General features: G+C 41.1%; 1 protein-coding gene across 4 annotated transcripts in view; it reads right to left on the bottom strand.

Annotated features, from left to right (window-relative positions):
* Nucleotides 1-16,290, bottom strand: part of ACSS3 (acyl-CoA synthetase short chain family member 3) — a 168,204-nt gene extending 151,914 nt beyond the window's left edge. For 2 of the 4 annotated variants that reach the window (XM_058673278.1, XM_058673279.1), the window contains exon 1: nt 7,100-7,680. In XM_058673278.1, coding sequence (XP_058529261.1) covers nt 7,100-7,653 — 554 coding nt within the window. In that variant the 5' untranslated portion in view covers nt 7,654-7,680. Of the gene's footprint in view, nt 1-7,099; nt 7,681-15,324; nt 15,469-16,274 lie in introns of those variants that run through there. The other 2 variants (XM_058673280.1, XM_004583066.3) reach the window with 2 other exon arrangements.
* Between the last annotated feature and the right edge of the window lie 6,547 nt (nt 16,291-22,837).

Raw genomic sequence — 22,837 nt, 5'->3', positions numbered from 1 at the left:
GACCCGGCACCCATGTGGGAGACCCTGAAGAGGCTCTGAGATTCTGACTTCAAATGGCCCAGATCTGGCCATTGTGGCCGCCTGGGGAGTGAATCAGAAGACCAAATATCTTCCTCTCTGTCTCTCTTCCTCTGTTTCGTTTGTTTTTATTGGAAAGTCAGATACACAGACAGGAGGAGAGACAGAGAGGAAGATCTTCCCTCCAATGATTTATTCCCCAAGTGACTTCAATGGCAGGAGCTGAGCCAATCTGAAGCCAGGAGCAAGGAACTTCTTCTGGGTCTCCCACACAGTTGCAGAGTCTGAAGGTTTTGGGCTGTCCTCGACTGCTTTCCCAGGTCTCAAGCAGGGAGCTAAATAGGAAGTGGAGCCATTGGGATTAGAACAGGCGCCCATACGGGATCCAGGCACATTTCAGGTGAGGACTTCTGCCACTAGGCCACAATGCTGGGCCCCTCTCTTCCTCTCTGTATGTCTGACTTTCCAATCAAAAAAAAAAAAATGGGTGTATAATGACTACAAATATGGAAATTCTTCCAGAGAAACAGAATTAAACAATATAATTATAATAAATTTAATACAATTGTAATGAATTATATAATCCTCAAACTCAGAAAAATAACATGGACACACTGCTGCCATCTAATCCTCAAACCCCCATTCACATTGCAGAAAAAATATATATACACACCACACACACATATATATGTAATTCAGAATTACCCATTAAAACTCTTTAGTCTCCTTTAATTTAGAACTGTTTCTCGGTCTAAAATACACTTGAAACAATGCAAGAGTTTGCAGTGGGCTTCTCACGCAGTTGGCGAGATATGGGAAGGGCAACACTCTGACACTGGAGTCATTACCAGCACTCCAGCTCACCCTCTAGCTAGCTGTGTAGCCTCATGTGCAGACTGGCTTCAGCGCCCCCCTGTGGCCTATGACACCATCACTGCAGCCTTTAGAGTTCTAAAGACAAACACATCAAAACTCCATCGTTTAGTTTATAGGTCTGAATGTTCTCACCAAACACTAGTTCTCTCTACTTTTAGTTCTCGTTTCCACTGCCATATTCTCCTGGTTATATTCTAGTTATAGCTCTATTGCATTTAATTCTTGTTTCCAGTGTCTGCTTATATCTTCCCTGTTAGAATGACAAAAATTCAGATACGAGGCTTGCTTGACCCACTGTGGTCTGTAAGGAGAGCTCACAGACCTGCTGAGCCACTCTCGAGTCCATCTTTCAGACTGTTGTCCTGTTTCTTCCAAGAACTTCTAGTCCCTAAAGAGAAAGACACCACCCAAATTCCAACTTGGCAAAAACAAAGAGTCCTGTTATGCAATAGGTTTAGAATAAGCAAATCCCCTTTATTTGTATGTTAGCCTTTAAACAGGTTTCTGTAAGAGAGGGGAAAGAAGGGATGAAAAAAAAACGTATACTGGATTCAATCACCTCCATGTGTTACACAAGTCTAACCCACTCCCACAGATTTTTTTCTTTCTTCTACTTCCACCAACATTTACCCCTTTGTATTTTATTCTTCCCTTGGCATTCACACTGTATGCCTTCAGCATTCACTGAGCTTTAAGTATCACCTCATCTCGTTATATACTCAAGATCTGAAGTTCCACATCAAGCTCTTCCCCAATTTTCTACCCATTATCTTCCGTTCCCCACGATTTCCTCCACTTGGATATTTGACTCAAATTCTTGCAGTAATGATAACTTCTTTCTTCCCCACTCACTCATTACATCTAATTTAATCTGGTTCACTAAAAATTTTTCCTTCTATTCCCCCAACCGACTAGACACGTCATTTTAAGCCAGTGTTACTGTAAGCTTGCCAAAAAATTTTCCCCAAATCTCCTAAGAAAGTGTCAGATGTGTTTTAAGACTTTTATGCCATTATCCTTAATAAAAACGCTGCCATGGATCATCACTGCCTTCACAGGCTTTGCAAATAAAAGAGCTAATGGCTGGAACAGGCACAGCTTAACCCAGTAGTGGTTGGGGCAATTATTAACACCATTTAAAGGGTTAACAACTGCTGAGTTCCAACCATGCAAGAATATTAACCCACCGTTGCTGACACAATCTTTTTGTTTTTCCAAGAGTTGTTTAAAAGCTGAATTATCAAGGGGAGTTTGGACGTCAGAAGAAACCTCCCATTGGAAATGCAGACAACTAATTAAACAGCAAACAAACACAGAAACCGCATGTGGGTCAGATAAAGTCTACCTGAAAGTTGACAGCCAGGTGGGGACCAGCAGCAACCATTATACACCCACTAGTCTACTTTGCCAATCCTCCAAGGCTATTTGACTCCTTTCTTCCTATGATTTTGCTCTGTGGTTCTCATTCGGTAACACCTTTCCTTCCTTCTATATCCAACTTTATTTTTTTTTTCTATATCCAACTGGAAGATTCTGTTCAAATGTTATCATTTCCCCGAAGAGACTTTTGGTCTATACTAGCCCATGGGAATACCTTCTTCAGATGCAAAGTACCCTGTACCAGGGGCAGTCCTAGGCATTTCACAGTCCCCCTAACCCTCCTTAAGCCTTAGAAAACTTAGATACTGAAGGTTTCTCAAACTTAGTTGTTAACTGGGCTGCAACACAAGCCTGTATTGTCCAGCCAGAAGAAACAGGATATTCAGGTTTGGGTCACTCATTGTGTCACAGGTGTTACGGGCAAAAGTTTGAAATTCCTTAACCTGACTCACAGGACCTTTCACAATGTGGCTGTCTCCTTCTGTGTCTTGATAATTTCCTGTTATTTCTTAAGATCCTAAACCTTTAAATCTTCTTTTTCTAGAACTTAGCATGCCAGTCCTCCTGAACTTGGCACATGTTTTGTTTGCTTGGAATGCTTCTACCTCTTCTCACGTGTCAAAGCCCCACTCATGCTGATCTCGATTAAAATTCATTTCTTTAATATCCCTTGTATATTCAGTCTAAATAAAAATTGCCCTGTAATATTTGTAGCTACAGGTAATTTGGTGGTAATTTATTCAATACATGTCATCCTCACCATTGTATGTGGAGTTCCTTCACCTTCAGTATTTTCTCTGCACCATATAAATGAATAAATGATTAATATTCTCTAATTCTTACAGACCATTTTAAGACTTGGCCAGGACTAAGAAAGCTTAATCTCCTAGCTAGTGAGAATTTGCATATTGTCAAACATATGCAAGTTCCACTGCTGCAGTGTTAATCAAGCTGAACTCACTTTCTAATAACCTGCACCTGCAATCCTTTCCTCTCCAGTTAGAGTCGCTGGCAGTGCTAATATTAAATCCTAAATCAACTGGTATGTGAGGATCTTACACTGAATGTTGTTTTCATAAAAACAAAGTAAAAGTGAATTTCAATGTTGCCATAGACAAAGATAAATTGATGACCCAACGAGGCAACTGCAAAATAAAATGGGAGACTGAATTGTCTAATCCTTTAGCAAGTGGCAGCTGCATTTCCTTCTCAGCTAGGTAACAGCGTCTCTAATCCAGCAAGAGAAAATAACCAAAATATCTACTTTGCTGTTCCACATAAATAAATTACCACGATGTCTAAAAGCTTCGCCCTTAATTCCAACTCTCCACTGAAGTCCCTGTAAGAGATGCATCAGGTCCTAAATGTCAACCACACGCAATGATCACCTAGCTGTGAGAAGCCATTTGTCACAGCACGAGCGCACCTGCGTTTAATTGGGATTTGTCTTCTGTAGATCTGAGATTACAGCACTGGAAATCTTCATGGAGTATTTTATAAAGCAATCCGCCATGATGCAAAATCTCTTCTATCGATCACCCTTAAAGTTCCTATTTCTTGTTCATTCCATTAAATGTATAAACTACTGGGTAGCTGATGACACTGAATGCTAACATGCAACACAATTTATGCGCTATAACTTTTTCGATTGTGAGAGAAGTTCACTTTCATAAGAGAGACGCCCTGACAGCAAACAAGAACCTCACTGGCCTCTGGGAAGTCGAAGAGCATCAGGGACTGTTAACCACACAAAGGCAGCTCCATCTAGAATGGAACAACTAGCTGTGGAATAATGCCTTCTTACTCTACTCACAAACTTGCCCCTGATATCTTCAAGATTTCAGCTCCAAGGAAATTCAGCAAGACTCATTCACACCATCTTCTGTCTGAAACCACCTATCACCATACGAACACATATGGTAACAAAACCAATAAGCCAAAGCATTCCATTATTAATAACATCATGCTGTAATTTTAATAACCCAAATACCAGGTCTGCCCTACACTTGAAATAAAGATTAAAACATAAAAATAAGAACATTCTTTTACTCCATTTAAGTTTCCCTTTGTAGATAAAAATTAATCAGAAGCTTCTGCAATTAGATGTCTAACACAGTAATTTATTCAAATGCAAACCATTTGCTAAATAAAGTTTATCATGGGCTTCCTAATCCTCCATAATCCTGCTCTGCAACCAAAATTCTTAGAATTAAGTCACCTTGATTAACAAAAACAGGCTCAAAATCCTACCACTAGGAACTGCTATCTTCTTGCCCTCATATAAAACAGGTGTTTCATATGATTGCAAGAGTATAAATCGTTAATTCAGTTACAGCATTTTCAAATGTTGGTGATCAATAAGGGATTTTTTTTAATGCAATAATCCTTTCACAAAAATACTGATGACATTTTCAGCACACAACTTTAAAATCCTTAGATAAGCAGACAAGGCCTTAGAAGGAAAATCAAGAAGCCAGAGCTGTGACATGGTAGGCTAAGCTTCCCCTGGGGCTTTGGCATTACACATGGTCACTGGTTCATGTCATGGTTCCTCCACTTCCAATCCAGCTCCCTGCTTCTGGCAGGAGAGGATGGCTTTAGTCCTTGACCCCCTAAACCCCAAGGAGACACCCAAAGGAAGTTCCTGGTTTCAGATCAGCCCAGCTCCAGACACTGAGAGTGAACCAGTGTATGGAAGATCTGTGTCTTCTTAACTCAACAATTGAAAAAGAATAAATCTGGGGGAAAAAAAAGCACTAAGTGGTTAGACGTCTTCAGGTTTTAGGCATCTTTTTGCTGGGCACGTCAACTCCAGCTTTCTCTGTATTATCTGAGCCTTCATGGAGCGTCTTGAATCCCTTCCCTTTTTCCTTGCCATGGCCTTTGGGCTGGCCCTCACTGGTTTGCACTCGGAGTGTCCCAGTGGCTTCTTAACTGAATCCTCTGCACACACATTTTATGGTAGGGATGGCCCCACAAAATAATCATAGCATTATATTTTATGACAGATAAGCTACGCAAAGCATTGAGAACAAGGAAAGGGTGCCTAGGCTCTTAGGAAAGCAATAACCTGTTTTGATCTGAGTGACAGTAATAGTTTCTTGCTCCTAAAATAACTGAATACAACCATCACTGTTCTATCCCTAATATTTACAACATCCACTCTATACATGAGAGTTCAATTCTTTCCTCGGTTAATCATCCAACTATTTCTATATCTGCTCTGAAGAAACTGACACACACAGAATGAGGTAACTTGCATGTGAACGCACAGCCCAGTCCCTGTGAGAGGTTGAACTCCAACCAAAGTGGTATGACCCAAAAGTGCATGCTCATAATGTCCACAATTCCCAGAAAGTGGGGACGGCTTTACTTACTTCGACCTAGAGCATGATTCACTGGCACAGAAAAGAGGCTCAATCAAATTTTATGGGGAAAAAATGTGAAATACAGGCAATGTGCTTAGATTGAACGGGAATACCATGTTACCCCTCACCCAAAATAAATGTGAGGACGCTGGGGCACAGTGAGGGCATACAAAGGCTCTTGCAAATTGCATTCAGTGTTCCCTACATTGACCAAGCAAATAGTTGTCAAACACAAACCTGACCGTGCCATTCCCTTCACCTCCTTGGTGAAAGAAAATATTGTTCCCTCACAGTTTCACATGGGTGAGCAAGAACATCTTTAGGGGCTGGGAGCCCAACAGGTGCACTCAAAGTTTCTCACAAACTGTCTCACCCTCGTCCTCCTGGTACTATGGTGCAGGTAACTTTATTGTGATACAAAGATAATGCTTAGAACCACTTGTAACTGCATGTCAAGAAATTCAGCTCTAGGAGGCCAGCCTTCAGTGCAGGGTGGGTTAAGCAGCTGTCTGCATATGAACACTCCTTTTCCAGCTTCTGTTAGTACACCTCGAAAAGCGCCGCCGTGACAGCCCCAGTGCTTGGGTCCCTGCTACCCACGCAAGAGTCCACCCCACTGGAGATTTTGGCTCATGGCTTCCATGGGTCGCAATTTGAGGAGTGAACCAGCGGATGGATGCTCTCTCCAACTCACCTTCTCTCTGTAACTGTTTAGGATCAATTTATTTATTTGAAAGGCAAATGAGCAAAACTGAACAGAAACTTTATGGCCACCATGACTTCTAAAACCACCCAATCCATCTCTGCATCCTTTCAGGCTCTCCCTCTGCACGTCACAAACACGGCAGGTCTACAGACCCAGCCCAAGCTACTTGGGCAGTTAGGTATATCCCACCCTGACCTAATCCCAGACACACCAGTCCTTTCTTCTACCATTCCAGCCTGGACAATTACATGGACCCATAGTGCCAGCCACATTTCCAAGCCTCCTGGACTTTGATACTCAGGCTCTTGTCCACTTGGGAGATACATACCCATCCTTCCAAAACCTACTTGGGGGTTGGGGTGGGGGAGTGTGGAATTCTTTCCTCAGCTCTCCTCCTCTCCACAGAGTTTTACTCCCTAGCAGTAATTGGCTGCTTCTTCCAAGGGCTCCACTTTGTTTACTCAGGAGGTGGGCCCCAGCGTTATTCCCCCTCAACACCCTGAGCGCCCAGCAGTCCGGTCACAGGTGAAAGCTGTTAATAAAACACCTAGAACACCGCGGTCTATCAAGCCTCTAATGAGGAGACCTCATGGGCACGCCCTGAGAAGCTGAAACGAAACGTCCCCAAACTTCAATTTCTTCTAGTAGTGCACAAATCGAATCCCAAGTCCCCCGCGGGTCGAGACGGGGCACCCCATCAAGTGAGGGAGGTCAAGGGCATTTGGCGGCAGATGGGGAAGAAGGCACTTACCAGCTGGTGGAGGGCGGGTGTCTGTTCTCCAGCGTCTTGGTCCAGGGCTTGTACCAGCTAATCTGCTCCGCAGCCTTGCCCCAGAACCTCTCCGGGTCGGCCACCGACGCCGCAAAGTGGGTCTTGTACTCTCCACCCCCGCCCGACGACAGCGCGCGGCAGCCCAGGGCCCCGAGAGCGCTCCAGGTGCCCGGGGCCACATACGCCCTGCGGGCTGCGCCGGCGGCACCTCGCACCGGAGTAGACCCGGGCAGGGGTGCCCCGAGTCCCCCGGCGCCGGTGACTTTGCGACACTGCAACCACGACGGCTTCATGAGCGGCGGCCCCACCCAGCAGGCTGTGCTACCCTCGGCACTGGCGTTCGCTAGTTCCGCGACGACTGGGGCGCAGAGGGACGGGCCCGGCCCGAGGGAGCCGGCGAAGGGGGCGGGGGCAGAAATTCTGTGCTGTGCCCGCTGCCCAGAAGTTTGGAAGTCACACTTTGAGTCGCCAGGAAAATCTGACCTGGAGTCACCGGGAGAGCAACAGGCTGGGTGGGAGAGCCGGGGCGTCATGGAGGGAGGTGAGTGGCGCCACTGAGAGAAATCCAACCCCTTCGTGCTCTTCCCTGCTGCGGCCATGCAGAAAAATCACCTTCCTCGGCTAAAGGGCCTCCCGACTTCCCCTACCCAAGCACTCTTGGGAAGAGACCAGAGGACCCCCACCTGTTTCCAAGCAGTTTCCAAACTGGCAGCCGGTGCGCGGCTCCTCTGGCTTTTGAAATCCTGGTTGCCGACGGCATCGCCTTCGGCCTAAAGTGGAAACGAGCAACCCGGAGCACTGTCTTTCAGCTAGGGCCCCCGAATTGCTATTTTTGTTTATTTGTTTATTTATCTGCGGAACGCAGCCCGGTACTTGATGGTAAAACAAACAAAAAAGGCTCCAGGGCAAAGATTACTCCAGGATTTCCTAACAGCTGAGCGGGTAGGAGGAGTGGGAGGAGGTTGGGCCAAACTAGCGGGCTAGAGCCTCAGGGCTGATTGACAGGCAGGGGGGAGTAATGAAGAGGAAGGGGACTCACCTGCGCACCTAACTCCCCACAGGATTTAGAGACCCAGGGCAGACAGAATGATTGAGGTTTTTTTTTTTCTCTCTGCAGTTTGCCTCTCTGGAGTGTCTGTGAATTTTCCCTTGTTTCTGAAAACAAAACAACACATGGTTACGAGCATCTTTCTTGGGAGTGATGAGAACTTTGTGAACTTGATCATGATTCTGGGTGATGCGTGAGTTAGAGGCAATACAGATGCTTAAAAGTAAAAGCAAATTAAAGAGGTAAGCAGAGATGGAGTGATTAAAAGAAAAAAACTAGGAAAATTAAAATAAAAACCTAGCATAAATTACTATCTGAGCTTAAAATTAATTCTTCAAGCTCTGCTGTAGGTACCACATTTGTAAAAGTTGCATGTACTCTTTGGTCTTAAGTATTATGCCAGACTCATCCTACCTTGGTATAGCCATGTTTGCCACTTTAAATGTAAAAGGTGTATTTCTACATCAGAGAAGATTCTGGAATGCCCCTGATCCTGGGGAGGATAGAACTAGAGAAATGATTCTGTAGGCAGGGAATGTTGTGGAGACAACAGCCAAGCAGAATAAAACTAAATCTAATGCAAAGCGGTGAAGGTTTCTTCAAATAGCCACCTCCACTATTCTGATTTAATTGTGAAACAAAGCAGCAGACTTTCCCCTGCCACCTACGATCTGCTCTATTCCTTCTCCACATCACAAATCAAATGACAGGTGACAGCAGAAGACACTCTCATCACTAGAACAGGAGAGTGGTATAAAGTCATTTAACCTCATGACCCACTCCTTTCTACTCAGCCGCTTTTTGCTGCCTTCTGGTGTACACGTTCCATTGACCACAAATGATCTCCCATCCTATTCCAGTGATGCTGACTTTAATAATTTGTTTAACGATTATGTGAGTACCCACATCGATAAGGTGGGTTGGGGGTGATGTGAAATAAGGAACAGGACAGCTCGTCATTGGCAACCAGTGTGTATACCCACTATGTTGAGCATTTTTAAAAAATATTGGCTCCTGTGATTCTCAGAAGGATACTGAGAAATAGAAACTCGATTCCCCAGGTTTTCAAATAGTTTGGAAGTGGTAACATGCTGAGGGCATGCACAAACAAAACAGTCAGACTTGGGCTTTGTGCTTGCAAGCCCCACAGCCCAGGATACCCAAGCGCGCCCATCTCAAGGTGGCGGACCTGGGAATAGTCCACACCAGTCCTGTAGCATCCTGGCATTCACTGTACAAATGGTTTCTTTTCCTCTCAGTGCCACAACTGGAGTAAGATGGGAAACCCAGCTCTGGTGTCCATGATTTTCATACCAGGTTGATTATCTTTCCATAAATGCCCTCAAAGGACAAAGAGAACAGCAGAGAGGAAGAAACCAAACCAAAGAAAGGAAAGGTGTGGATGGGAGAATGACAGATTTAATTACTGATGCAGGGTAAAACGAATTACATCCTTAGAAATGTTGCTTTGGAGCCTGGAATGATAGTCTAGTGGCTAAATCCTCACGCTGCACTCCCAACATCCCATATGGGAGCGAGTTGGTGTCCCAGCTGCTTCACTTCCCATCCATTTCCTTGCTTGTGGCCTGGGAAAGCAGTTGAGGATGGCCCAAAGCCTTGTGTCCCTGAACTCATATGGGTGACCCAGAAGAAGCTCCTGGTGCCTGGCTTGGGGAGTGAACTGGCGATGGAAGATCTTTTTCTCTGCATCTTCTTCTCTATGTATCTGCCTTCCGAATGAAAATAAATAATTTTAAAAAAAGAAAAGATAAAAGAAGCCTTGCTTTGGGAGCTGTGGGTACCTCTGAAAGTTCAGAATGAAGGTGAGGATACAGAAACCAAAAGTAGTGATGAAAAGGCAGTACAGAGGCAGACTTCCCTTGCAAGACAGTTGCTGATCTGCTTCCTGGACTGATCAGTACATCTTCTCATGCTTGGTAACTGTGTTTACAACACATGGTTAATGCAAACTGAATTTCAGGTCAAGGGCAGGGCAGGAGAGAAGATATAGGTCAGCAAGGGGAAGGAGCAAGGGTTGGAGATCTCCTAGGGTTCAGGTGGAGAGAGACACCAAAAAGACAATAAAGGGGTAGGAGCTAGTCAGCAGCAAAAGGAGGTGTCAAATAGTGGCAAAAGCAGGTCAAAGTCTCAACAGACCATTGGCCTCAAAGTGAAGAAACCTGTTGATTGATTGCTAACCTATAAAGAGCTTAAAATAATTAGCCATTAAGACTCATTTTGCATCTTAGTACTGCCGCATGCAAGGTTGCAGAAGGGCACTGGCTGTCTCTGCTCTGTCCTCCTCTGAGGGTGCTAATCTTACACTGCAGTGTTGCTGCCAGTTTAAATATGTGCAAATTACTGAGCATTAGGGCAGTAGAAAATTGAGCTTATTTAGGGCAGCAGTAAAGGCTGTGAACAAGCAACCAGCCAAAAAGAACCCTGTCCCCCAAAACAGTGATCAGAACACATCAAAAGAAATTATTTGAATTTAGGCACGCATCATGAACTTGGCACTACTAAAATAATTACTATCTATTGATATCTATATTATACATGTATAGTATTTATATATATGTGAAGATTGAGTACTCCCAATTTTTGCAAGTATTTGCTTTATAACAAGTCAATAATGCTATAATTAGCATGCTATTCAAGAGGAAGGAAAGCATCATTGTTAGAATTGTATCTATAAACTACATCGAATATTTTCCATGTATTAACATGACAATAATACTAAGCTTAAGAATTGCGTTTCAGTAATCATGCATTTTCTGTGAACAGAGAATCCACTACATTAAGGAATTTCTTCAAAATTAGAAAACAAGATATGGGCCTGGCACAATAGCGTAGTGGTTAAAGTCCTCACTTTGCATGCACTGGGATCCCATATGAGAGCCAATTCTTATCCTGGCGGCCCTGCATTCCATCCAGCTCCCTGCTTGTGGCCTGGGAAAGCAGTCGAAGGACGGTCCAAAGCCTTCAGCCCCTGCACCCACATGAGAGACCCAGAAGAGCTTCTGGCTCCTGGCTACGGATTGGCTCAGTTCCAGCCTTTGCAGTCACTTGGGGAGTGAACCATCAGATGGATGATCTTCCTCTCTGTCTCTCCTCCTCTCTGTATATCTGCCTTTCAAATAAAAATAAATAAATCTTAAAAAAAAAAAAACAAGGCATGACCAACACCATGGGCTAGATCTGCAGCTTTATCTGAGAGAAGATTCCTAATAACTGGAAAAAGCAACATGATGGAGAAGCTGCAAAGAAGAGTGCTGGGAGTAACAGGGCGAGAGAAGCTGTAGTGGGGAAGGCAAGAGACCGGAGGCAGAGAAGCTCAGGCCCAAGGGAAAGATGAGGTGAAAGAGTAAAGAGAATCTGAAAAGAAGTGGTTTAAAAAAGGAAGAACAATCACAGGCATCCTAAAAGTTTTCCCTTGTAACAATCCTTCTCATCACTGGAGTAAGCCAGTCTTCTTACTATCAAGAGAATAAGTAAAAGTCATTTAACATTACACAGGTTTGGGCAGAGACTCTTCTTGTACCACTTGCTTTTCATATGAGGATTCCTGGTTGAGTCCTGATTCTGCTACAGATTCAGCAATCTGCTAATGTGCGCTCTAGGAGCTAGCAGGTGATTGGCTCAATAATGGCCCCTGTCCTCCACATGGTGACCCAGATAGAATCATTCTCTCTCTCTCTCTTTTACACACACACACACACACACACACACACACACACACACTGCCCCTGATTCAAGTAAAAACATTAAAGGAGATGAATTTATCAATAACCATGGATTTCTCACTTCATGCATCCTGCTGGCCCACAACACACATTTTTGCCTCAGTGTTTGAAGAAGTCAAAGTCTAACAATGCTACGACACTTCCTGTTTGTAACTCTCATCCTGCTAGTTTCTTGAGTATTAGGAAAACCCAATGAGCACCCGTGCATGTGTTCACACGAAGCACCTTGTCTGCTGCGAGCGCATGCTGAGCTTTCAGACTGCCGGAACGTTACATACTTATTTGGATTTAGCAAAGCATTTCTGAAAACTATGTCAATTTTCATGGCATAATTTTTTTTAAAACATCAAAAATGAAAGGGCACATTGTAATGAAACCATCTCTTTATGTACTAATTGTAATACAAACAAAAGGGTAGATGAAAGAATTATTTTAAAACAAAACTATTTTGAAAATACAGAAAGAAGTTTTATAAATAAATATGAAAAATACATATGAAAAATCAGTAAAAATTTCTAATATCTTAATCAAAATTGCAAAATTTGAATTCTGTGGAAATAATTCCTAAGCATTATCCTCCATTTTGCATTCCTGAATCCAAACTACTTCATGGTACTCAAATATTTGTAATAGTTTCAATATGTAAGCAACAATCTCATTGACATGGTAATAAATTATAAAAAATAAAAAAATATTCTTTCTACAAACATTTTTAAAGTGTAGCATATTTGGTTTGCTAAATTATATGCATCTTTGTGTCCTGGAGGTGGAATGAGTAAGCATAAAAGCATATGTGTATATGTGTTGGAGATGTAGTGGGTGAATATGAAATTAAACTAGAAAATAAAATTTAAAAGCAGTTTGCCAAAATAGCAGCTGCCTTACATAACAAAGAAATGTGCAATAGTTTGGGAGTTTCATAAACAGCACAAAAATTTCAGCTGAAATATTATTTCAAACTGAAGGGAATATAGAAAGATAATACTTCATTTAGGTATGTCATGAAATGAGCTGCTTAACTTACTTGTTAGGAACACACCAGGGGAAAGAAAACTATAAAATACGAATGCATGTTGGGTAGCACGATGACTGTAACACAAAGTGCCTAATGGTTAGCTGTGCAGTTTCTCTCTGGTTCTATTTCCACACCTCCAAATCTACTTTGAACTTAAATCCTGGGAGTCCAGAGAGTGGCATGATTTTTGAAAAAAAAAAAAGTGAACTATTTTGACCCTTTATCCAGCCATTATTCTGACAACACAGTAGGAGTATCTGTAGCACTTTCATCTTTGGCCTATTGATACAACGTCTACCTACTCTCGTGGTTGAGCCATTAAGTATCTACAGCTGACCTAGGGTGTCTGTTTTTAATAACAATGTTCTTAAATGTCATAGACTTTCATAGTGCACTCAGAATTCCTAGTAAAGATGTTTTTGTAGCTAAGAATTTCAATTGACATCTGTATGTTATTTGCTACACTTGCATGTCTTAAAAAAATTTAATCATGACTATTGCTGGACAGGAATATAAAATATATTTCTTTAAATCTATATGCTTATAAATTTGGGTACATATAGTTTATATATCCATAGCATTATACAACTTAATTCCCAATGAAACTGGTCATAAACCATTTCTTAGCTAACTACTATAAACCGACTCTTCACATCAGAAACAGCAAGAAGCAAGAATAGTTGTGGTTTTTTTTTTCTTGGATTTAGCTTCCACATATTATTTTGTAATCACAAACTTTCAAGTACTATTACAAGGCTCTGCTAGAATATTCCAGTTACTGAAACTTCCCCCAATGCCTCTGTCACAACACCAGGAGGCAGCACAAAGGCATAAGTTTACCAAAACACAAGTGCCCTAGTTACAGCTTCACTTGTGTGCACGTGTATGTATAAACACAATAACTAATTTCTGCATTTTTCTTCTTTTTAACATCTCTAAAATTCACTCTTCTGTCACTTCACCAGTTAATGCATGTGATGACCTGCTGGCACAAGACCTTGCATGCAGTACCACTTACCTGCTACCACTGGCTTAACCCACAAGTGTTCACACTGAGACTCTCACTATGCTCAGCAGAATTCCAGAGAGACAAAGAGATTCTAAAGTGACTAAAAATCCATCACTATTCTTAGGTAGGTCAGATTATTCAGGAGAAAAATGGGACAAGCGACAAGTGTCATGCACTTTGTTAGGCCTTTTGGAGGATGAACAAGGAATAATGGGAGACAAGGGAATGGAAAAACCTGTGCCGTGGGTGACAAGAACTGCAGTTACAGTCAGTTACATCCTCCTCCTTCCTAAAATCTGTCAATTGCTCCCCACTGCCTGTAGTTAAATGTCCAAAGACTTTATGATAGATCTCCAATTTTCTCTTGATGTCTATTTTGCTTACCCACAGTGTATTTGGGAATGAGATGTATATCCTTATCTATTGCTGTTTGATATAGTTGCCCATTACAAGGCAGCTTAAAATGGGGAAACATTACACCCTATTAGCTTTTGTAAGTCTTATGTCTTAGCTGGGTGATTCTGGTTCTAATGAGATGGAAGTCACGTTTTTTTGCCACAACTACAGTCATCCAAATGGGTAGGAGAAATGGAACCACTCATACATGGGATGTTGGCAGGAGGCTTCACTTTCATACAGCTTTTCAGAGAATGAGGCAAGACGACTGATACATGACAGAAGTGTGTGTCTGTGTTTCTGTGCAGGAAGTGGAGAGGAAAGCACTCATATGTTCATCATTTCTGCTTTCTACTTGGTTCATACAGACCCAGCCTGGTACAATACAGGCAGAGACTATGTAAGGAGCTAAATGAGAATAGTCTGGCTGATTGGAGGCCATTTGTGAGGTTAGTGAGTAAAATGAGGACATTTTCCACTTGTCGTACTACCACAGGTATAGCAGGCGATTACATAGTTTAGATTATTTTGAGTTTCTGCACAAAAGCACATTGTAGCCTCTCACCAAAATGCCAACAACACTACCAAATACATCTTCTTGATAACCACCTCTGCACTCCAAAAAAAGCTACCTTTTCCCACATGCGTATTTTGTGCTCTGCTGAACCTGACAGTTTCCTGGAAAATCCTGCACCTTTCGATCTCCAAAAATCTCTCTTCTGGCTGCAGTGCCTTCCTTGTTTTGGCAACTTTTCAAGCTTCCCCTTCAGAACTTAGGTCAAATGCCTTGTTTTCCTGAATGTGTTCCCTGGTCTCATTAAGCAGAATGAGCACTTGCTTCTCTCTCCATTATTCCCACTTTGGTAGAGCATTTTTTACACCAATAGTGTTAGCAATTCTTGGAAGACTCTCAGACCACACAGGACATTGTTTCGTGATTTTAGTTTAATCTTGGTATCCCCATACTTTATACTTTTGCAATAAATTACAAACCTGTCTCTCTTTTTGAATTCTCTAAATTTGTTTCTCTATTGCTGTGTTGTTGCCTTGGCACCTTAATAATTGCTTTTTCCTTCCTTTGAAGTGCCACACTTGCATCTGTTGAAATAGGCTCTTTTCTTTCAACATTCTTTGAACCTGAAATAACAAACACATGGGGTCTCCTAAAAAATTTGTGGGAAATGTGTTGTTTCGAAAAATTATGCATGGGGCCCAGCACAGTAGACAAGTGGCTAAAATCCTCACCTTGCTCACACCGGGATCCCATATGGGTGCGGGTTCATGTCCTGGTAGCCCTACTTCCCATCCAGCTCCCTGCTTGTAGCCTGGGAAGCAGTAGAAGATGGCCCAAAGCCATGGAACTCTGTATCCACGTGGGAGACCTGGAAGAAGCTCCTGATTGCTAGTTTCGGATTGGCTCAGCTTGGCCATTTTGACCACTTGGGGAATGAATCAGCAGACAGAAGATCTTCCTCTCTGTCTCCTCCTCTCTGTATAACTGACTTTCCAATAAAGATAAATACATGTTTAAAAAAAAAGAAAGATTATGTGTGGATCTCAACAGATTTGCATTGAAATACACTTACCTTTTAAACTTATCTCATGTTGACTTGGGGAAGGTTATAAACACCTCTTAGTATATGTTAGCTGAACAAATACAACCACCTTAATGTATTTCGACCTAGACTGTGTTTTACTAAATTTCTTTCCTATTAAGGTCAAAACTCACCTTGTGTTAAAGTTCAAATATATTTCCTCCCGCTCAGAAAGTTGTGTGGAAATATAATCACCAATGTCATCTATTAAGGAGTGGAAGCCAGTGGCGCTAATTAAGAGGTGATTTGGCTTCTTACTTCATGAAGGGGATCGTCCATTCCTTCAATGAATGGCCTCAGTTACTGATTGACTAATGGGTATTTTGAAAGTGAATCAGCTTTACAAACCCATCTGGCCAGGTCTCTGAAGCTCCAGACTCTCTCAGTGTGATATCCTGTGCCATCCTGGGATTCTGAGAGCAAGAAGGCCATTCGCTTGAGGAAAGGCTGGGCCTGAGGACTAGGCTGCAGGTAAAGGTGAGTAATAATTTTCTGATTTTCTGCTTCACAATGGGGTGACTAAAGATAATAATCATGCATTGTATATTATAAAAACAAACACAAAAAAGCTAGAAGGAAGAATTTTGAATGTTTTCACCATAGCAGAATGGTAAATATCTGAGGATACAGATACTCTTACATTGATTTGAACATTGCATAATAATATACATGTATCAAAATCTCACATGGCACCCCATGTATATGAAGACCTTGTGTGTCAATTAAAAGAGTATCAACTGCTCTGGCTCCAAACTTGCATGAGAACAATGAGCTCAAGCAAACCTCTTTTTTATCATTTACACTATCTCTGGTATTCTGTTATTAGCAACAGAAAATGTACTAAATCACCTTCACAATCCCCAGTTTCCTTAAGCAAAAATGTTATGTCTCTACTTAGAGGTCAGCTGAAAGTTTTAATTTCCTAGATCACACCTATGGATTTCAGCAGTGCTAAATAATTGATATACTTGCCTTTCATAAAATACTTAGGTTGAAGTTTCTAAATGGATCCACAGCAAATAATTTTGCCTCAGTGCACTTAATATTATTTAACTGTTAAAGGTTAATAAAAATTCTCAGTGTGTTCAGTTTTATCATTCAAGTGCTTCTGCAATAATAGGATGAAACACTGCCATAACAGAAGCTAATACTATGGCCCAGTATGACAGTTCAATGTGGCTAAATCCTCATCTCGCAAGCTCCAGGATCCAGTATGGGCACAGGTTCATGTTATGGCTCTTCCACTTCTCATCCAGCTCCCTATTTGTGCCCTGGGAAAATAGTGCAGATGATCCAAAGCCCATGTCTCCTTCTTTTTGCAAATCTGCTTTTCAAATACAAATAAATAACTATTTTTATTATAAAAAAGAAGTTAATACTAGTGTTAAATGAACTAAATTATGGAGAATACCAATGTCAAGGCCATGAAGAATGAAACTTTAGTTAAGGTAATATAAAGAAGAATCAGCCTGAGAAATATCTTATTATTTTACTGAATAATATATGACATTGAGCAGTCACATAATAACTACGTACCAGAAGAGGATCCTGGTTCTTGGCTTCTGACTGGCCCAACTCCAGTTGTAGCCATTTGGGGAGTCGGATGAAAGATCTGTCTCTGCCTCTCCTTCTCTCTGTAACTCTACTTTCAAATAAAAAAAAAATTTTTAATTATCAAGAGAGCTTGAGAGATAAGAGTAGCTTGATCATAAATGACCTTACATACTATGCAAAAAAGTGTAAATTTTACACTAAACACGTTTAAGAACAAGTCAAGAACAGTAATGATACTACCTTATTTATGTTTACAAGGATTTCTGGGTTTGATATTCCTTACTCCTTATTCTGGTCCTTCCCAAACCACTTGTTTCTAATTCTGACACCTGTGACCAACAACTACAAACCAGAGACAAATTGGATTTGATAATGGTGAACCGCCTTTTAAAATCTATGTTCTAGTTTCATGAAAGTTCAAAACAGTTCCAAACTATCTGAAGTTCAGAAAACCCTTTCTCTTAGACTCTCTATCTTGTTCTCATTGATTAGGAAAGTGCTTAACTATTCACCCATTCTTAGTCTTTGTTATTTACCCCTTAGAATCCTATTTTGCAAAGTTAGAAGAAAATTACCACCCCTAACAACAAAGCTTTAACATGTCAAACTCCATTTTTTGGCACTTTTTAAAAGCTCATGAATAATAGTCTTACCCACTTCCCTATAACCCCTGAACCTTTTTACCATAATTAACTATGTAAAGATTGTCAACAATATAATAAAAAAAAATTTTTAAAAAGCTCATGAATAGTTGAGTGGGTTTTGTCTAATACAAATTAAAACAACTTTAACAGGCCCCAGTATGCCACATACTCCTTATAGCTCAGTGCCTCACTGATAACTGTTTTGCACAACACCATATGCTCAATGACTGATCTAGACCCTGCGCATTAAGCCAGTCTCAGAAAGATATCAATCTTGAACAAAAGATGAATCACTTTCCACATATCCCTTTTCTCTTCCACCTCCACTCCAAAATGTGGCTTATTTGGTGCAATCAAGATCATGTGTTTTTTTCTCCATGTAAGTTCTCTGTATTACTCAAAACATTAACCACAAACAAACAAAAAAAGCTACATGATATAGTTTACCGGGAAGAGGAACAATTACTGCTCCGTGTTTCCTTTATGGACTGTCTACCTCAGCTTAGATGATTTTGGAACTGAAGTAAGACTTCAGTTTGGTAAGGCAGCAATACTACTTTGAATGACACATAGATCACAATCAATAATTACATTAAAACTTAAGCTTAGGGCCTGGCACAATGGCTCAATTGACTAATCCCTTATCTCCAAGTGCAGGGATCCCATATAGGCACTTATTTGTGTTCTGGCTGCTCCACTTCCCAAACAGCTTCTTGCTGTGGCCTGGAAAAGCCGTGGAGGATGGCTTAATTCCTTGAGATTTGCATCTGCATGGGAGACCTAGAAGAAGCTCCTGGCTTCTGGCTTCAGATTGACTCAGCTCCAGCTATTGCAGCTGGGGGAGTGAACTCTTAGAACATCTTTGTCTCTTCTCTCTGCAAATCTGCCTTTCCAATAAAATCAAATTTAAAACTTTTTTACCTTGAGAAGTTTTAAGAATCTACTTAGCATAAAGATCTATTTCTTCGGGAGTGATAGAAGCCATACTACAAAGCAGATGAACTTTTACCTCTACATGCATACATATCATCTCCCATATGGGTAATGACCATTGATTCCAATAGTGCTTCTCATTGCAGCACTCTGATTCTATAGAAGGAAATTACATTTGCTGTTGAACATTGTAAATGCATTTGTGGTAGTTAAAAAACCAGCCATGCTAATTAACTTATAATTGGGATACATCCTGAACTTCTTTGATTTTTATGAATATAAAAATAATTATGCAGAGTGAAGTAAAGACTTACAGTAACAAATTATAACTAGCCTAAGGATTTGGTAGTGTTGTCTATAACTTGGTAACAATCATGCTTTCCTTGTGATTTTGTATTTCTCTACTATTTTTCTCTATACATATTATTAGAAAGTAACGTTTAAGTGACTTGCTGTAAAAATGTTCTTATAGTTCAAAATAAAAATTATGTGAATGGTTAACTGAACTGCTCCGATTTTACTCTGGTAGTTAAACCAAAAATTCATGCAAGATTTGGAACTAAGAAAGTTTGATTTTTGGGCCAGCACAGTAGCTCAACAGGTTAATCCTCTACCTGCAACAGTGGTGTTCCATATGGACACCAGTTTGTGGCCGGTATGCTCCACTTTCAATCCAGATCCCTTGCTAATATGCCTGGGAAAGCAGAAGAGGATGTATGAAGTCCTTGCTCCCCTGTACGCACATGGGAGACCTAGAAGAAACTCCTAGCTTATGGTTTTGGATTTTCTCATCTTCAGCCACTGTAGTCATTTGTGAAGTGAATCTGCAGATGGAAGATTTCTCTCTCATTGCTCTGTCTCTCCTGCTCTGTAAATCTCCTTTTCAAATAAAAATAAACCTTTACAAAAAAATTTTTAAAAACTTGGATTTTGCATGCAGTACTCTTCTTTCACTTCCCTAAAATATATACAATCATTTTGTTTTAGAAAAATAATGATCAGAAAGCTTGCAAAACAAAAGGGCAGAACCCACCGTGGAGATGGAAGATTGGTTTTTAAAAAAAAAAAATCATTTGAACCTACTGTTAAGCAATTAAAAAGACTTACTAAGTGAAAAACCATGACTATTTTAAATTTTTCTATTTTTTTTGGTAACCTCTCATTTCCTTTTTAAAATGATTTATCTATTTTTATTTTCCAGTAAAACATTTTCACTTCCAGGCAGATTCACAAAGAGAAGGAGAGACAGAAAGAAAGATCTTCCATACACTGGTTCATCCTCAAATGGCTGCAGAAGCTGGAGCTAAGCCAATCTAAAGCCAGGAACCAGGAACTTCTTCCAAGTCTCCCATATGGATGAAGTGTCCCGAGGCTTTGGGATATACTCCGCAGCTTTCCCAGGTCATGAGCAGGGAGCAGAAAAGGAAGTGGGGCAACTGGAACAAAAATCAATGCCCATGTGGGATCGTGGTGCTTGTGGGGTGGCGGCGGGGGGATTAGCTAATTGAGCCATCATGCTGGGCTGAAATCCTTCTTTCTTAACAAATATGAATGAATAGATCCTTTTATACTCTAATGTACAGGCAAATTTACTGACTTCATGTTTATACTATGAAAATACAATTGCTAAAACCACAAATGTGAACACTAATGAAAAACATGTGGCGCTAATACTATCCACAGGGAAAGAAAAATGGAAAAAGAAAACTTTAAAATATTTTAAGATTGTATAAATTTCTCTAGTCAAATTAGCCTCTGGAATAGGCCAACCACAGTGTAAATCCCAGTCCATCAAAGACAACAGGTAAAAATGGAAAGAACAGGAAGAAACAATTAAAACATAAAGGTTAAAAACCCCTAGCTTCCAAAGTGAAAATCTGATTTCAACCCTTATCTTGCCTAGTAGTCAAATTTCTTGTTCTCAGAAGTAGGAGTAATAACAACAGGACTGCAGAGGGTATTGGAGCCCAAATGAGAAAAATACATAGAAAGTGTTTGCTACCGTGTCTAGTTCAGTTGGTTCCAAATAGAAGGGAATTTCAATTAATCACTCAGTATCTTTTTATTTATACACCATCTATTTTCCAGGCATGCTGCTGGTCACTAAGAATATGATTGGCAGGGCCCGGCGGCGTGGCCTAGCGGCTAAAGTCCTCGCCTTGAAAGCCCCGGGATCCCATATGGGCGCCGGTTCTAGTCCCGGCAGCTCTACTGCCCATCCAGCTCCCTGCTTGTGGCCTGGGAAAGCAGTCAAGGACGGCCCAAAGCTTTGGGACCCTGCACCTGCGTGGGAGACCTGGAGGAAGAGGTTCCTGGTTTCCGGCATCGGATTCGCACGCACCGGCCCGTTGTGGCTCACTTGGGGAGTGAAACATCGGATGGAAGATCTTCCTCTCTGTCTCTCCTCCTCTCTGTATATCTGACTTTGTAATAAAATAAGTAAATCTTTAAAAAAAAAAAAAAGAATATGATTGGCATACAACCCACAATTAATCATAAATAAATGTTGTGAACACTTATGTTATGAACATATCATTCTTAGAAAAGAAAGGCAGGTAAACCGGAGAAAGCTGCTCAGAGGAGACATATTCTAAGACCGGAATTGACAGAGTCAAGCAGGATATCAAGAGGTAGCAAAATTAAACAGAGGAAATGGAGCATTACAATGGCTTGAACCTCTTTTACAACATATGCGTTCTTCATCTTTGTCTTGTAATTATTTTCATGTGCTATAACTTCTATAAAAATTTTGCTAACTTTTTTTTCTCTATCTCAGTCCACCTCATTCCTACATGGTGGTTACAAATGATCTCATGACGAAGTAGTCAGGATGCAGAAGGTTGAACTAGCATTTCATAAGCCACGCGAAGTTGTATGGAAGACATCTTCAGCACCACAGGAACTCATGGGAAGTTTTTAATGTGTGCACATACTCACACATGTATGAAAGAGAGCAAAAGCAAATGAGAAAGTGGGAGAGATGAGTGAATGTTGCTTCTGGAGATTGATATTCCGATAGTGAACTTTACTTGAAGAATACCAAGTCACTTTAAGGAAAAGAGATAAAACACGGGTCTTCATGGGTTACTGAGAAAAACAGATTTGCAGACAGAATGGCCCAGAAGATTTGAATAATAGCATTAATTGAAGCCTCATATAGCCCCATGGCCAATGCGGAAATGATATCAGCTGTGATGTTAGACTAATGTGTGCAGCAAGAGTGGAGACGGAACCCACCAGCATATAATTAAAGGAATAAATTTGTTGAATATGCAATCTGAAAGAGAGAAAGCATTAGTGACTGTATTAGGAAAAACTCACTGAAGTTGGAATGCCACATTATGACCCAAGAAAATGGACTATATTTGTCAGAGGTGAAAGAGAAATTAGGAAAATTATTTCAGTTGCTATTTGCATCCCAAATGTGAACACCAGAATCCTCAACTGAACTGCAAAGCACTTCCCAATCCATCCTTTCTCCAGTTGCCCTGCCTTACCGCTGATTGCATCTGAAAGTCACCCCTAGACTCAGTTTCCTTATTGTTTTATACTTGGTTACCACCTCCTCTGTTTACATGCAGTGCTTCATCTTCCCAGACCATTCTTTTCTTATCTGCGTTGTTAATTATTATGCGGCCTTTGGGTCTCTTCTGTGCTTTGCGTCTTTCGCTGACATAGCACACTTTACTCATTGCTTCAATGCACTCCTCACTTGCTGAGTGGAAGCACTGGAAGCACTGGAAGCGGGGCCAGTGCTGTGATGCAATGTGTTAAGCCATG

Source organism: Ochotona princeps, chromosome 15 (assembly GCF_030435755.1).
Source record: "Ochotona princeps isolate mOchPri1 chromosome 15, mOchPri1.hap1, whole genome shotgun sequence".
Lineage (NCBI taxonomy): Eukaryota > Metazoa > Chordata > Mammalia > Lagomorpha > Ochotonidae > Ochotona > Ochotona princeps.
The sequence above is the reverse complement of the archived record's forward strand: the minus strand, read 5'-3'. Positions and strand labels throughout refer to the sequence as shown.